At 36.8% G+C, this 17,543-nt stretch overlaps 1 protein-coding gene across 2 annotated transcripts; it reads right to left on the bottom strand.

Moving 5' to 3' along the window:
* Positions 1-9,591: 9,591 nt before the first annotated feature.
* On the bottom strand, positions 9,592-17,170 carry SPP1 (secreted phosphoprotein 1). Of its 2 annotated transcripts, XM_036895805.2 has the most exons (7): positions 17,035-17,170; positions 15,842-15,909; positions 15,696-15,734; positions 12,710-12,790; positions 12,402-12,443; positions 11,076-11,360; positions 9,592-10,393 (listed from the first exon to the last, which is right to left on the bottom strand). In XM_036895805.2, exons 2-7 carry the CDS (start codon positions 15,893-15,895, stop codon positions 10,046-10,048), a joined length of 849 nt encoding a protein of 282 aa, XP_036751700.2. In that variant the 5' UTR covers positions 15,896-15,909; positions 17,035-17,170; the 3' UTR covers positions 9,592-10,045. The 2 variants fall into 2 exon arrangements, with proteins under 2 accessions (XP_036751700.2, XP_036751701.2); XM_036895806.2 differs by lacking the exon at positions 12,402-12,443.
* Positions 17,171-17,543: the final 373 nt, after the last annotated feature.

Below are 17,543 nucleotides of genomic sequence, written 5' to 3'. Positions count from 1 at the left end.
GTGGTTATGCCTATTTAGGCTTTTAGTCTAGAACAGTATCTCTCCCTACCCCTGCCTCACCCCTCTCTCCTTTTTCTCCTATTACATAGACTTTTTTTTCTAGGATTGACAGATTTTTAGAAAAAAATACAGGATGGTCAGTTAATTTGAATGTCAGATAAACAGTGAATCATCCTTTAGTATAATATGCTACCACTCTTATACTAAGAGATGATTTGATGTTCATATGACTTTCAAATTTAACTGAGTGTCCTTTTATCTGGCAACTACCTTTTGGAAAGGTCAGGCCAGTTATATCATAGAGTAACTCAAATTCTGGGTTGGTTTGTTTTCTTGTGATTTGATTCTGTTAAGCATTTTTCATAAACATTTCATAGGTGATGTTGTAAACTTCTTATAGCAACAAATTAAGAAGCATGTATGTAGTGGTCCCATTTGGGAAGCTAAGTTTGATTACTGGATGAAGATGATGACTACCAAACCTCTCTAATTAAAAGTATCTTCTTCCTTTGGAATTAATAATTTGCGGGGTGATATTCTGAGACAGTGTGAATATTCTGTTCCCAATAACCTTTTGGGCAATGATTTTAACATTCATTAGTGATCATTTTCTGAATCAATATTGCACTACAGATTGCAAAATGATTTTCTAATTTTATCATTCTACATTTATTATTAGCTGGTATTCATCTGTAAAGAACTTCCCTTTTTGTATGCTTTCTTTTCTTACAGTATCATTCCATACTAATGGAATTTTTAAAAAATTCAATTGCTTGTAATCCATTACTGCCATAATTCTCAAATTACTTCAGTTTTGACCAGTAGAAGTCCCCTTCAAGTCTGCTCTTTGGACCCTTGGATATGACCCCATTTTGTCCTGAAGTGCTTGCTTCCTTGTATTCTATCATTAAAGAGGTTTCCAAGGCTTAATTTTTACTCCTTTTGCCCAAGAATAGGAATTAGCCTTTTTCTCAAGGAGCCTGTGACAGCTGTCAGTTTATTGCTGGCCTGCTCAGAATCCATTGCTTCTGTCCTGTTTTGTGATACCGGAGTTGGACTCTGTAAACATGTTTCCTTTGCTAGCTGGCACAGTAGCAAGCTTTGTCAGTTAGAGGGCACTGGAGGGACACTGCAGGAAATGGGCTCTTCCTGCTGTGTATCCTCTGTTTTGCTCCTTCTATGGAGCAGCTGCCAGTAATGGGCAAGAACAAACACCCAGTGTCACTCTCTGCCATCCTCTGGGCTGCTGCTCACCCTCTCTAATGAAGTCCGCATCTTAGCATTGGCAAGAGGGCCCCTCTTTCCAAAGTGTTCCTTATTTAGATATTCTTAGCCCTACGATCTCTGGCCACTTTATAGAGATTATTTGGATATACAGTATGCGGTATGAACCCAATTTTATCATTTTCCAAAAGGATATCCAGTCATTCAACATTATTCATTTAAAAGTACACCTTTTCCCAAGTGATCTTAGGTGCCATATAGTAATTCCCATATATACTTGGGCCTGTTTATGGATTTACTGTTCTTTTCCACTCTATTCATTTGCCAGTACCACAGTGTTTTTATTAGAGAGGCTTTATAGTCTGATTTAATATTTCTTAGGGCTAATCCTCCCTTACTGCCCTTCTCAGGATTTTTCTTCATATTATTGTATGTTTATTTTTTCATATGAACTTTAGAATTCGCTTGCATAGCTTTAGGAAAAAAGTTTACTTTTATTTTCATTGGAATCACATTACATTTATATATTAACTGGGGAGAATGGACATCTTTATGGTGTTAAATTGTCCTGTATGAGAATAAATGGTGTCTTTCTATTTGTTCTAGGCTTCTTTTTTGGCTTGTTTTCTAATATAGTTTTGGCATATTTTTTGTTAAGTATTTTGTCTTCTCTCTTTTGTTTTATATTAAACAAAATTATACCTTTTAAATGGTTATTGTTTGGAGTTTATTTGTTCATATGTTTTTTAAAAAAATTTTTTATTAAGGTATGATTGATATACGCTCTTATGAAGGCTTCACATGAAAAAACAATATGGTTACTACATTCACCCATATTATCAAGTCCCTACCCATACCCCAATGCAGTCACTGTCCATCAGTGCAGGAAGATGCCACAGATTCACTGTGTGCCTTCTCTGTGCTGCACTGTTCTCCCTGTGATCCCCTACACCATGTGTACTAAACATAATACCCCTCAATCCACTTCTTCCTCACTCCCCACCTGCCCTCCTATACCCCTCCCCTTTGGTAACCACTAGTTCCTTCTTGGACTCTCTGAGTCTGCTGCTATTTTGTTCCTTCAGTTTTGCTTCATTGTTATACTCCACAAATGAGGGAAATCATTTGACACTTGTCTTTCTCCACCTGGCTTATTTCACAGAGCATAATGTCCTCCAGCTCCATCCATGTTGTTGCAAATGGTAGGATTTGTTTCTTTCTTATGGCTGAATAATATTCCATATATATATGTACCACATCTTCTTTATCCATTCATCTACAGATGGACACATAGGTTGCTTCCTTATCTTGGCTATTGTAAAAAGTGCTGCAATAAACATAGGGGTGCATATGTCTTTTTGAATCTGAGAAGTTGTATTATTTGGGTAAATTCCAAGGAGTGGGATTTTGGGGTCAAATGGTATTTCTATTTTTAGTTTTTTGAGGAACCTCCATATTGCTTTCCACAATGGTTGAACTAGCTTACATTCCCACCAGCAGTGTAGAAGGGTTCCCCTTTCTCCACATCCTTGCCAGCATTTGTTGTTCTTAGTCTTTTTGATGCTGGCCATCCTTACTGGTGTGAGGTGATATCTTATTGCGGTTTTAATTTGCATTTCCCTGATGATTAGTGATGTGGAGCATCTTTTCATGTGTCTGTTGGCCATCTGAATTTCTTCTTTGGAGAACTGTCTCTTCATATCCTCTGCCCATTTGTTAATCAGGTTATTTGCTTTTTGGGTGTTGAGGCGTGTAAGCTCTTTATATATTTTGGATGTTAATCCCTTGTCGGATATGTCCTTTACAAATATATTCTCCCATACTGTAGGATGCCTTTTTGTTCTGTTGATGATATCCTTTGCCATACAAAAACTTTTTAGTTTGATGTAGTCCCATGAGTTCATTTTGCTTTTGTTTCTCTTTCTCGATGCGTTCAGGAAGAAGTTGTTCATGCTTATATTCAGGAGATGTTTGCCTATGTTGTCTTCTAAGAGTTTTATTGTTTCATGGCTTACAGTCAAGTCTTTAATCCATTTCGACTTAACTTTTGTGTATGAGGTTAAACAATAATCCAGTTTCATTCTCTTGCATGTAGCTGTTCAGTTTTGCCAACACCAGCTGTTGAAAAGGCTGTCATTTCCCCATTGTATGTCCATGGCTCCTTTATCATATTTTAATTGACCATATATGGTTGGGTTTATATCAGGGCTTTCTAGTCTGTTCCTTTGGTCTATGGGTCTGTTCTTGTGCCAGTACCAAATTGTCTTGATTACTGTGGTTTTGTAGTAGAGCTTGAAGTTGGGGAGCATGATGCCCTCTGCTTTATTTTTCCTTCTCAGAATTGCTTTGGGTATTCGAGGTCTTTTGTGGTTCCATATGAATTTTAGGATGATTTTCTCTAGGTCGTTGAAGAATGATGTTGGTATTTTGATAGGAATAGCATTGAATCTATAGATTACTTTAGGCAGGATGGTCATTTTGATGATATTAATTCTTCCTATCCATGAGCATGGGATGTGTTTCCATTTATTGGTATCTTTTTTAATTTCTCTCATGAGTGTCTTGTAGTTTTAAGGGTGTAGGTCTTTCACTTCCTTGGTTAGGTTTATTCCTAGGTATTTTGTTCTTTTTGATGCAATTGTGAATGTAATTGTTTTCCTGATTTCTCTCTCTGCTAGTTCATTGTTAATGTATAGGAGTGCCACAGACTTCTGTGTATTAATTTTGTGTCCTGCAACTTTGCTGAATTCAGATATTAGATCTAGTAGTTTTGGAGTGGATTCCTTAGGGTTTTTTATGTACAGTGTCATGTCATCTGCAAACAGGGACAGTTTAACTTCTTCCTTGCCAATCTGGATGCCTTTTATTTCTTTGTGTTGTCTGATGGCCTTGGCTAGGGCCTCCAGTACTATGTTGAATAGAAGTGGGGAAAGTGGGCATTCTTTTCTTGTTCCTGATCTTAAAGGAAAAAGTTTTCAGCTACTTGCTGTTAAGTATAATGTTGGCTGTGGGTTTGTCATATATGGCCTTTAATATGTTGAGGTACTTGCCCTGTATACCCGTTTTGTTGAGAGTTTTTATCATTAATGGTTGTTGAATTTGTCAAATGCTTTTTCAACATCTATGGAGAGGATCATGTGGTTTTTGTCAATGTGGTGGATGATATTGATGGATTTTCAAATGTTGTACCATACTTGCATCCCTGGGATGAATCCCACTTGATCATGGTGTATGATCCTCTTGATGTATTTTTGAATTTGGTTTGCTAATATTTTGTTGAGTATTTTTGCATCTGTGTTCATCAGGGATATTGGTCTCTAGTTCTCTTTTTTTGTGGTGTCTTTGCCTGGTTTTAGTATTAGAGTGATGCTGGCTTCATAGAATGATTTTGAAAGTATTCTCTCCTCTTCTATTTTTTGGAAAACTTTAAGGAGATAGGGCAGTATGTCTTCTCTAAATGTCTGATAAAGTGCAGTGGTGACTCCATCTGACCCAGAGCTTTTGTTCTTGGGTAGTTTTTTTTATTACTGATTCAATTTCATTGCTGGTAATTGGTCTGTTTAGACTTTCTGTTTCTTCCTGGGTCAGTGTTGGAAGGTTGTGTTTTTCTAGAAAGTTGTCCATTTCTTCTAGGTTATCCAGTTTGTTAGCATATAGATTTTCATAGTATTCTCTAATAATTCTTTGTATTTCTGTGGTGTCCATTGTGATTTTTTCCTTTCTCATTTCTGATTCTGTTTATGTGTGTAGATTCTCTTTTTTTCTTAATAAGTCTGGCTAGGGGTTTATCAATTTTGTTTATTTTCACAAAGAACCAGGTCTTGGTTTCATTAATTTTTTCTATTGTTTTATTCTTCTCAATTTTATTTATTTCTTCTCTGATCTATTATGTCCCTCATTCTGCTGACTCTAGGCTTCATTTGTTCTCCTTTTCCAGTTTCAATAATTGTGACTTTAGACTATTCATTTGGGATTGTTCTTCCTTCTTTAAATAGGCCTGGATTGCTGTATTCTTCCCTCTTAGAACTGTCTTCTCTGTGTCCCACAGAAGTTGGGGTGTTGTGCTGTTGTTTTCATTTGTCTCCATATATTGCTTGATCTCTGTTTTAATTTGGTCATTGATCCATTCATTATTTAGGAGCATGTTGTTTAGCCTCCATGTGTTTATGAGCCTTTTTCTTTTCTTTGTACAATTTATTTCTAGTTTTACACCGTTGTGATCTGAGAAGTTGGTTGGTACAATTTCAATCTTTTTGAGTTTACTGAGGCTCTTTTTGTGGCCTAGTATGTGGTCTATTCTGCAAAATGTTCCATGTGCACTTGAAAACAATGTGTATCCTGCTGCTTTTGGGTGGAGAGTTCTGTAGTTGTCTGTTAGGTCCATCTGTTCTAATGTTTTATTCAATGCCTCTGTGTCCTTACTTGTTTTCTGTCTGGTTGATCTTTCCTTTGGAGTGAGTGGAGTGTTGAAGTCTCCTAAAATGCATGCATTACATAGTATTTCCCCTTTTAATGCTGTTAGTATTTGTTTTACATATCTAGGTGCTCCTGTGTTGGGTGCATAGATATGTATAATTGTTATATCCTCTTGCTGGATTGACCTCTTTATCATTATGTAATGTCCTTCTTTGTCTCTTGTGACTTTCTTTGTTTTAAAGTCTATTTTGTCTGATACAAGTACTGCAACACCTGCTTTTTTCTCCCTCTTAGTTGCACGGAATATCTTTTTCCATAACTTAACTTTTAGTCTGTGTATGTCTTTGGGTTTGTCTGTGTAGTGAGTCTCTTGTAGGCAGCACATAGTTGGGTCTTGTTTTTTTTATCCATTCAGTGGCTCTATGTCTTTTGATTTGTGTATTCAGACCATTTACATTTAGGGTGATTATTGATAGTTATGTACTTTATTGCCATTGCAGGCTTTAGATTCATGGTTACCAAAGGTTCAAGGGTAACTTCCTTACCATCTAAGAGTCTAACTTAATTCACTTAGTATGTTATTAGAAACACAATCTAAAAGTTCTTTTATTTTCCCCTCCTTTTCTTCCTCCTCCATTCTTTATATGTTATGTATCATATTCTGTACTATTTGTCTATATCTTTTTATTTCCTCTGGTGTCAGCTATTTAACTGTAGCAATACTTCCATCTATAGCAGTGCCTCCAAAATACACTGTAGAGATGGTTTGTGGGAGCTAAATATTCTCAGCTTTTGCTTATCTAAAAATTGTTTAATCCCTCCTTCAAATTTAAATGATAATCTTGCCAGATAAGGTATTCTTCTGCTTCATTGCATTAAATATGGCATGCTACTCCCTTCTGGCCTGTAAGGTTTCTGCTGAGAAGTCTGATGATAGTCTGATGGGCTTTCCTTTGTATGTGATCTTATTTCTCTCTCTGGCTGCTTTTAATAGTCTGTCCTTATCCTTGATCTTTGCCATTTTAATTATTATATGTCTTGGTGTTGTCCTCCTTGGGTCCCTTGTGTTGGGAGATTTGTGCATCTCCATATCCTGAGAGACTATCTCCTTCCCCAATTTGGGAAGTTTTCAGCAATTACTTCCTCAAAGACACTTTCTACCTCTTTTTCTGTCTCTACTTCTTCTGGTACCCCTATAACACTAATATTGTTCTGTTTGGATTGGTCACACATTTCTCTCAGTATTCGTTCATTCTTACAGATCCTTTTCTCTCTGTGTCTCTGCTTCTTTGTATTCCACTTCCCTAATTTGTATTCATTTATTGTCTCCCCCACCATATCTAATCTGCTTTTAATACCCTCCATCATGTTCTTCAGTGATTGGATCTCCATCCTAAATTCATTTCTGAGTTCTTGAAAATTTTCCTTATCTCCATGAGCATGTTAATAATTTTTATTTTGAAATGTCTTTCAGAAAGATTCATGAGGTTGATTTCATTTGAATCTTTCTCAGGTGTATTCATAATTTTGCTTTGAACCACATTCCTTTGACATTTCATATTTGTCTGTGGTGCCCTCTAGTGCCCAGAAGCTCTACTCTCTAGTGCTGCTCAGCCCTTGGAGCAATGTCTGTGTCGCAGAGGAGTGGTGTTGGTGCTTGGGGGGAGGAAAGAGCTGTTTCCTGCTTCCTGACTGCTATACCTGTCTCCACTGCCAGAACCAGTGGGCCAAACACACAGTTGTAAGCATCTATGCTTTGTGTTTGTAGCTGCCATAAGTGGGGCTTCCCTCTGGCTAGCTTGATGCCAGGGCAGGGGTTGCCAGTTTTCCAGCCAGGTGACAGCTAGCCGGGAGGAAGACACAGCAGGCTGCGTGTCATGGTGGGGGGCCTTGGAGCTGCATAGCCAGCTGGGCGGATGGAGAGCCTGAAGATCGTTTAAGCTCCCAACCTGCTGGGCAAAGTGCACCTGGACAATTTTGTCTATCTGTCCTTTCTCCTGAGCATTAAGCTCTGTACAATCCTTGCTCCTTTAGCAGCCATCTCACTTTTAGGAAGTCTCTCAGACTTCCCACCCAGATCACCTGGATATGAATACCTGTTTTCCACAAGCAGCTGGAATTTCCATCTCTCCTGGTATTCCGCCTGTCTTAGCTTTCTAACCCCACTAAATTACCAGAGCACCATGCAATGTAGGTTCGTGTTCCTGGAGCAGATTTCCAGGGCTAGGTGTTCAGCAGTCCCAGGCCTCCACTCCATCCCCGCTCTGTTTCTCTTCTTCCTGCCAGTGAGCTGGGGTGGGGGAAGGGCTTGGACCCTGCCAAGTCACAGCTTTGCTATGTTACCCTGTTCCATGAGGTCTGCTCTTTTCTCCAGGTGTATGCAGTGTGGTGCAGCCTTCTTCCCTGTTGCTCTTTCAGGATTAGTTGTATTAATTAGATTTTCATATTACATGTGGTTTTAGGAGGAGGTCTCTGTCTCACCTCTCACACCATCATCTTTAATCCTATGATCATTTTTAAAACTTTATTTTAGATTCTGTTTATGAGCATTTTCTTCAGGATTTTTCCATTGCTAGTCACAAGTGAGACTCATTTATAGTTTTTTTGTATGTGTCTTTGCAACCATTACCAGGTTTTAATGTGAAAGTTATACTCATTTCATAAAGATCATTTGGGAGCTTTCCTTCATCTGCTGCAATTTAAATGGTATTGGGGTTTTCTAGTCTTTGAAGGTTTGATATACTTCCCCTATAAATTTGGGTATAGTTTTTATAGTTAGTTATTTGATAACTTTTTCTCCTTCCTCTGTAGACATTCCTCTATTTATGCTTTCCATGCATAGCAGGGTCAATTTTGGTAGTTTATATTATCCTAGAAAAAAATACAATTAATCTAGGTTTTCTATTCAATTTGCATTGAGTTACGCAAAGTAGTCTCTTTTGATTTAAAAAATTTTCTCTTTCATTGGTTTCATTTTTTATTGTATTTTCTATCTTCCTTTGTTGGGTTAGATAGTGGCTTATCTATTTTGCCAGGATTTTTTTTTTTTTTACAGAGAACCAGCATTTGGTTTATTCATTTCTACTATTTTTTTCTGTTCTCTACCTCATTACTTTGGTTTTAACTTTGTTATTTTCTTCTTTCTGCTTTCTTTTGCCTTACTTTGTTGCTTTTTTACTAACTTTTATAATGGGAGTTCAATTTATTTATTTTCATTATTTTTTTTGTTTTTGCTGTAAGAATTTAAAGCTTGATTTTCTGTGATTGCTGGTTTAACTATACTCGACTTTGTGTTTTCATTACAATTCTCTTTTTAGAAGTTCTGCAATTCCAAGTGTTTCCCATTTTGTTCTAAGAGTTGTTTAATAGAGAATTTAAAAAAATTTCCTAATGGAGTTTCTAGTTTTAGAAAGAGCAGAGGAGCAGGACATGGAAATAAAGATGCTTGCTTCATTTCAGGCTTCCAAAACTTTTAGTCTTGACTGAAATAGAAAATTCTGATTATTACCTGAAACTGCATTTAAAAATTCTCCAATATAAAGGAACTATTTATTTATTATCTACAAGTGATCTTAATAGATATGGGACCTGTCAGGTTTTCATCCAAGGGCAACATAGCCATAAATTTACTGAGTAAATTAATGGAGAATCATAAGAAACAATAAAATTGATTTGTGATTGGATCTAGGCTTTTATTAGCTTTTATATCAGCTTTGTGTAAACTAGAAAAAGGTGCTACCACTGGGTGGAAGTGGTCTAGGGAGCCCTGCATGATTGGAGGATCAACCCCCACTTGATTTTTGCTCCCATTAGTGGGAACTTTAGCTCAGCCAGAAACTGTATGATTGATCTAGCAGGCCCTAGATTGCTCTCTACTCAGTCTAGCACATTCATTAAAATGGTTACATTTATTAATTGCTGGGCAAGAGACAAGCGATGGACACCACCGAATTCTTAGTAGATTTGAACTAGATGATTTATTCACACGAACAAAAATAATCACAACAAAATATACACTAATTAAAAAACCAAAAGATTACAGTGACAAAAAATTTTATATTCTCTCTTATACGTGTGTAAAAGTATTCTATGCTTCTACAAAAAGTATTTTGTTTGCTTCTACATAAATTTCTATTCATAAAAGAATAGCAAACATTAAAAGGCAGTTATAGTTTGCATTTCTTATTTGGAAAGAATATAGACCAAACCCTGAAGCCTTTTAGTTTACAAGGGTGTTACCATGAAGCCACACACTAGACTAATGATCAAAAACATTATTTCCAGATCCATATACATATACATTCACTAACTACGCTGAGAAATAAGCAATTCATATTCTCTCCCACCCTGCTATAATGTATTTTTTTCTTTTCACTAAAAGCAAAGAAATTATATTTTTATTTTTTTAATTGGCCTCAGAAGATTCACTATCTAATTCATGAGAAGTGTGGAATTTCACAAAGACTAGCTTGTCTTCATGGCTAAATTCTTGGCTGACTTTGGAATCTTCCTTATTACCAATCACATCAGCATGCTCATTGCTTCCATCCTTTGCCTTCAGCGTATATTCTTTGGAATACTCTTGGCTGTTTGTTTCCGCACTCCGACTATGGTCATCCAGCTGACTTGTTTCCTGGCTGTCCCAGCCAGAAGGCACGCGCAGGCTCCGAGCAACAAGGGTGGCCTTGCGTGCTTTACCTATCTCCTTGCTTTCCATTTGCGAAGTGAGGTCCTCCTCTTTAGCATCAGGGTACTAAATCACAGCACAAATGGAAGAAGAATGAAATGAACAGTCAGGGATGGGAACATTGTAATTCTGCTTTCTAACCTTTAGGCCAATTCATACTGAAAACTGTCTAGATTTGGTTGAAGTAAAAAATAATACCAGCATGTTACTTTCTTTGTATTTTTCCAAGACTTTTCACATATGTCATCACCTTTAGTCCATCAAATATGTATGTGATAAATCATATGTGTTAGGTCTCATTGTCTCTGTTTTACATAAAGGAAAAGTGAATTGAAATTTAAAAGGCAATGTGAATAGTAAATGGTAAGCCTATGTGTCAAATCCAGATCCTTTGACTACAAAGTCAGTGTAATTTGCAACTCTACAATTCCTCCTAGGTATTTTAACTTCTAAATATGACCACTGTATTGTGAAAATAATTGCTGTTTTCTAAAGCTGTTTTTTTTAATAAAAAAAAATGAATGGAAGAAATGCTTTATAGCCAGGATTTGGAAAAACAGCACTGTGATTGAGAGACAAAATTAGGGAGAAATTGTGTAGACTTAGACATAAAATCACAAAGTGGAAAAAAGATTTTGTATTCAGTGATCATCCAAGTAATTATGCCGAATGGATGAATAAGTGAATATTCAGACTCTGGTTTCCTAGAACTGGGTTCTAATCATAACCATCTGATGTCTGGATTTACCTGGAGTGCAGATCTGTAGAACTTCTTAGATTTGGACCTCAGTCCATAAGCCACACTATCGCCTCGGCCGTCATTTGTGTCTCCTGTAGGGTCAGCTGGGGTGAACACGGGGGTTGCTGGAACGTCAGTGACTAGTTCATCTGACTCATCAGAATCGTCAGGGTCATCCGTGTGATCCGTGTCATCTGACTCGCTGGCGTCAGCGGAGTCCTGGCTGTCCCTGTTGTCTCCGTCCTCTTCATCATCCACGTCATCATGGCTTTCATTGGACTTACTTGGGAGGGTCTAAAAACCAACATGGCCGGAAAAATCAGTGGAAGGGTTTTAATTTTCCCTTAGCCTTTACAGTGCAATCGTCTTTTACTATCTTTTATTTAGTTTCAGAATCTTTGCATTCACAAAGTGCATTCACTCAGTGGCTTTTAGGAGCTCCAGTGAGCATGGTCCAGTTTCTTTTTAACACAAGGATAAATAGAATCACAGTCTGGGGTTTTTTTCTTTTTCTCCCATAAAAGTTATTTTCATAGATATTTTCAAGCTGAATATATGAGGATAACATTTATATTGATGAGATTGTTTTTTGCCTTGCTTATATTAGACATTATTTAATTTACCATATTCAGTGATGCAATAAATGCAGAAACATAATTGTGAGACTAGTTTTTTACTTGAAATGAGAATTCTCAGATCAGAACATCCATATTAATTCATGCACCAAAACTTGAAACTGCCCTATTAGCATGCTAATAGAGGCAACTCTGTTATGAATGAGTGTAAACCACAGCTCAAATCTGTCAGTTGAAATAGCCAATGAATGTTTATTTAATTTCCAATTAGCAAATATACTGGGTCATTTATCAGACTTTCCTTATTAGAGATTCTTAGCATATTCAAGTGGAATCTTAAGGAAAACAAATTTAACTTATTTCTTAGCTTAGCAGATATATTACTTGTCCAAATAAAGAGAGTAGTTATATGAGGAACAGAAACATTCCTAGAGGCAAAATCTTAGCTTTGGTAGGCATTAATTAGATGTTTATCAGATACTAGGTAAGACATCTACAAAATCACTTGGATAAATTGTAAGAGGCTCAGTATTTCAAGTAAATATTTCCCGACACACTAAACTTATCTGAAGAAACCTGATATTTCTGACATTTAGTAAATATATGTTTTCTTTCTGAGCAAGTTTTAGAGTGGTAATTTGCTGGAAAATTTGCTAATGGGATTTTGTCAGAATTGAACCCAGTTAATGTCATCAGGAGAAAGTGGCTTCTTTCATTTCTCCAAGGCATGGTGGGCCTCTGATTCAAAGTGAGAACTCACCTCTTGTTTGAAGTCATCAGTTTCTTCAGAGGACACTGTATTCTGAAGAAGGAAGGGCATATGTCAGTGTATGTCATCCATGCTTAACTTTTTAGTTCAAAAGGTAGGCTTTTTTACCCAAAGCAACCTCAGTGCTGGATGGCTTAAAGTGGCAAGAAGCCAACTGACCAGTGGATTGGTGTCCTAAGCTCATATTTACCAGCAGGTAGGAAGGATCCATTAAGCAGCCCAAATAGCCTGTATCGGGCTATGTTTTGTAGTTATTCTTTAATTGCAAGAAATTTAATTTTTAAAATTAATTAAAATACCTGTAGTGCTAGGAGAGTCTGCTTGTGAGATGGGTCAGATTTTAGCCATGAGGCTACAGCATCTGGGTATTTCTGGTAAAGCTACAAAAAAAAAAAAAAAAAAAGAAATTACATATTTGTTATAATTTTAAAAAGAAACATAGGAATTACTAAGTGATAAGCTTCAAAAACCATGCTTCACTGAGCTTGATGGATAAGCATAATATGCATGTATATAGTCAACCAGAACCTTTGAGACCCCTTTTATAACTTATTTTTTATTGCAGATTCATTTAATAAACTCTTAGCACTTACTATGGGCCAGGTGTTCTTTCAAAGTGATTTACAAATATTTATTCATTGATTCTTTCACCTCCCTATGAGACAGGTATCATTCTTATTACCATTTTACAGATCAGGAGAGACTCAGGCACAATGAAGTTAAGTGGTAATCGATGGCAGAGCCAGGGTTCAAATCTGGGCACATTGGCTTTTCACATTGATAATAACCCTGTGCATTCCTTTTCTGTGTTCTGGGTTTGCTAGCTGAAATTCCCTCTCAGATAAAGCACATCTAAAGCAGAGGTGCCCTTACCTAATGTTGACCTTCATAGTTTCCTTTCTCTGTGGAGCAAGGAGATACTCTCTAAGGTTGTGCTGTCTCATGGTATCCTCTAGTCACATGGTTATTTAATTTAAGTAAATAAAAATAAAACATTCAGTCCCTCAGTTGCACTAGCTACATTTTGACTGTTCAGTAGCCACATGTGTCTAGTAGCTGAGTGAACAGTGCAGAAATATAATATTAACATCATTGTACAAAAGTTCTATTGCTCTAAGGTGCCAAAGACATGAATGGAATGCCATAACTTCTGCCAAGTCATTTATCTGGAAAATGATTATAATAGTCTAGTGCAGAAAACGAAAATTGCTCTGAATAAGTGTCATCAGCTCTGTCACCCAGGGCCAGTCACTTCATATTCCTGTCATTGAGAATGAGAGCCCTGGCGGTTCACAGGGTTCCTTCTGCAGCCACCAAGTAGGCAGGTGGGTTGTGGGGGGGGAGTAGGGAGAATAGGGAAGAAACCAGTCAGGGGCACTTCAGGTTTCCCCATGTCTGGCTCTAACCAGAGTAGCTTCATATTGGGCTTCTCTAAAATGTTTTGCTGAAAGAAAGGGTTTCTTGCCTTAAAAAGGTGTGAAAACTACCATCTAGATGAGTTCAATGTTCTCCTCTTTTTTTTCTTTAAAACACATACATGAAAATTATATATGAATATGCCATAATTTATACACACACACACACACACACATATCCTGATGATACATGTAATACAGGCTTAGGGAGAATGTACTTATAAGTTAAATTTATAATTTAAAAGAGACAATATGAAGAAAATATAGATAAGCAAAATAAACAGACTAAAACCTCCAAATAATCTTAACACAGATAACTAATGTTGACCTTTACAGGTGTCTCCTTACAGACTTTTCCATACTTCCAACTAGCTCTAAATTTCTAGGATTCTGGAAGGTTGAGCTCTTCATTTATTGTCTAAATACAATTTAAATTTGATACTGCCGTGGCTTCATGTGCCATATTTATTCCATAAAAAAGGCACAAGTTCTTGCCTCAAATAGTGTAATGACCTCTATCTTATCTGGCAATGTTAATTTTTCTGGCTTATTACTGTGACCAATCAATACTTGTACTCTCGAGTCTATTAGAAAACAGACACACCTATGCACACCCACTTACACACCCAAACACACAGCCATATTTCTGTCAATGTTTTCATAAAGCAATCTATTTTCAGTGACCTCAGGCAACTGTACATTGGCCTTCATTCTGTTCATCTGGAACTCTGTGTGCCTTTTTGTTCTAGCTCCTCAGGACAATGCCCATTTGTTGTTGAGCTGGCACAGGTTTGCCTATTACAGAGGGGCAGGTGCTTCTATGGTGCTGGTCAAATAATTGTAATAAAGAGTTGGATTTGGTCTTATGTTTGGTTACAAGACTGTGATCACATCAGCTGACAAGCACAATAGATTCAGGCAGCATAGACTTTTTATATAATGGGCTTCTTAGCAAATATCTTAGGAGTCACTGTATTGTAAATATTGTGGTTATACACACTGTCCAGTATGTGAGACAAATTTTACACTTAGGAAAGCAAAGGAATTTTCTACTTCTACTACAGTATTTTGACTCATGGAAAGAAAAGGTCACACAGCTTTACAGAATTCATTTTGCATAAATGTTAATGGCATAGAGTGTTATTTTATTACATAAAAAAGTCTAGTTTGATGTTAAGAGCATATATTTATCAAAAACTACACAGATCTTCCTCAGATTATGATGGGGTTATATCCTGATAAACCCATTGTAAGTTGAAAATATTGTAAGTTGAGAACACGTCTGATACACCTAACCTACTGAACATTAGAGCTTAGCCTAGCCTATCTTAGACATGCTTAGAACACTTACAATGAATTTTACATTGCCCACATAGAGTGGATGCAAATAACACAAAGCCTATTTTATAACAAAGTATTGACTATCTCCAGTTTATGGAGTACTGTACGGAAAGTGACAAACAGAACAGCTGTGAGGGCACCGAGTGGTCTGTAAGTGTGCTGCTTGTTTACCCCCATGATCGGGTGGCTGATGGGGAGATGTAGCTCGCTGCCTGGGATCACAAGAGAGCATGGTACCACACACCGCCAGCCCAGGAAATGATCAAAATTCAAAATTTGAAGTATGTTTTCTACTTGAATACATATCACTTTTGCACCACTCTAAAGTTGAAAAAACCCTACTGTTGTTAAATTGGGTCTGTTCTGTGCTTGGTATACTGGCTTATGTAGAAAGCAGATTGTCAATAAATACTTAAAAATCAACAGGTTTGACTATGAAAATATGTGAAATTGCAACACATAGTCTGTGGTGCCTCTGGTAGAGTTGAATAAATCATTTAACTACGTGATAAACCTTAACAATGCTTACCTGCTTTTCCTCAGAGCTCCGTGAATCAGCTTGTTTAACCTTTGAAACAGAGAAGATGAAGAAAGATTATATGTGTGTTCCTAGCTCATGGGAGCACACAATTCATTTCTTTTGAGGAATTTCCTTTAAGATTCAGCTGTACTCACTGGAAGGGTGCAGGCAATGCCTAAGAGGCTGAAGCAAATCACTGCAATTCTCATGGTGCTGATTTGTCCTGCAAAATATTTTGTAAGAAATTATTTGATTTCTTCATAGGTTAAAACAGGATGCCTTTTTAAAATGCTACTGCATTACAAAATAATCACAAATAAAAATACTTTCTGTAGAATATTTTCTATTTCATAGAAATAGAACTTTTGTTTTATTGCTATGGTCTTTTGAGACCACAAATATTCATAACGTCACATGTATCCTGTGTCTCTTGCTGTTCTGCAAGGGAGAGAAGAAATTTACAAGTCTACGTTTATTCAATTTTAAAATTTACAGTTCCCGAGATGATGCTATCACTATCTGCTATCTCCAGCTATTGAAACCTAAAGATATAGCAACAGTCATTTAATTAAAATAATAAGCTAGTGTGGGAATATTTACTTCTCAGAGGAGAAAAACATGGAGAAAATGAAACTATGAAAGAAATTTGCTTTCACCATATTTCCTGCATGCATTTCAAACCTGATTTTTAACTTAAATAACTAAAAAGGCATTACTTAGGTAAAGTGAAGCTCTCTCTAAAGCCAGCTATTTAAGTATTCTAGAAATTTGAAATGAAAAAGAAAACATTAAAAACAGTCAACAGCTTTTCTGTTTGTGATAATCAGCCTACATAGTGGCATGTAGGTATTTTGGTGGAAGTTTTAACAACTAATTATGGAAATATTAAGAAAGGGATTTTTCCTTGAAAATAGGGTGTCTCATCATTTAAAAAATAGCATTATCATTGGCTTACATTAGCACTAAAGATCCTTTTCCTTCTAAATGCCCCCAAATCAGATCAGCTGTCCATTTAAAATGATGTAGATACAACCATTCCAAAGGGATTTAAGTATTCTAGATGGCATAGAATTTTACTTTTTTTCTGATTGAAAGATGTGGTTTCAGTTCTTTTGAGGACTCAGTGAAAGCATTTTTGAATTTTATATTTGACTAGCTTTCAAAACAGCCATTCACCTTTCCTGCAGGAGATCTGTAATGAATCTGGCATGTTTATTTAAAAGACTAGAACAATTTAAATCTTCTTAACAGCTTTACAGTTAAACTCTTTTCCTTACAACTTGACCTTATCCATGAAATGAAGCTGAGTGCACAGAGCATCAAAAAAGGTAGCAAACTGCAGGCTTACCCAGGTCTGCGGCTGGCTGAGGAGAGTCCAGTACCAGACAAGGCTGCACTCCTTGCTCTCTCTTCTTGCTGCTGACAATGAAGCCCTCTCAGAATTTAAATGCTGCTCCAGACATTCTCCACCAACACAAGGAGGCGGAGAGATGTGTCATGAGGTTTTCAGCCATTGCCCAACCCACTTGCTCCCACACTTCCCCTCTGGTTTTGCGGTTCACGTAAACACACACACAAATGACTCTACAGTTAGAACATTACTGAGGTACAATATTATTAACTAGCATTTTCATTTATGGGATTAGCATTCAGCATCATGGAAGGGCATCTAAGAGTCCCATATAAAGGGAGGAAGATAGGTAAAATATGTAACCAGCTGTGCCTCATAATTATACTTATTTAAGAGCTACAAGGCTATTTGCTCAGGTGTCCAATGAGTTCAGAGACCCTCCCTCCATCCTTACTACTCAAGCTCAGTTTCGTGATTTCAAGTACTCAGCTGCTTTTCATTTAGAT

Source organism: Manis pentadactyla, chromosome 5 (assembly GCF_030020395.1).
Source record: "Manis pentadactyla isolate mManPen7 chromosome 5, mManPen7.hap1, whole genome shotgun sequence".
Taxonomy (NCBI): Eukaryota; Metazoa; Chordata; class Mammalia; order Pholidota; family Manidae; genus Manis; species Manis pentadactyla.
The sequence above is the reverse complement of the archived record's forward strand: the minus strand, read 5'-3'. Positions and strand labels throughout refer to the sequence as shown.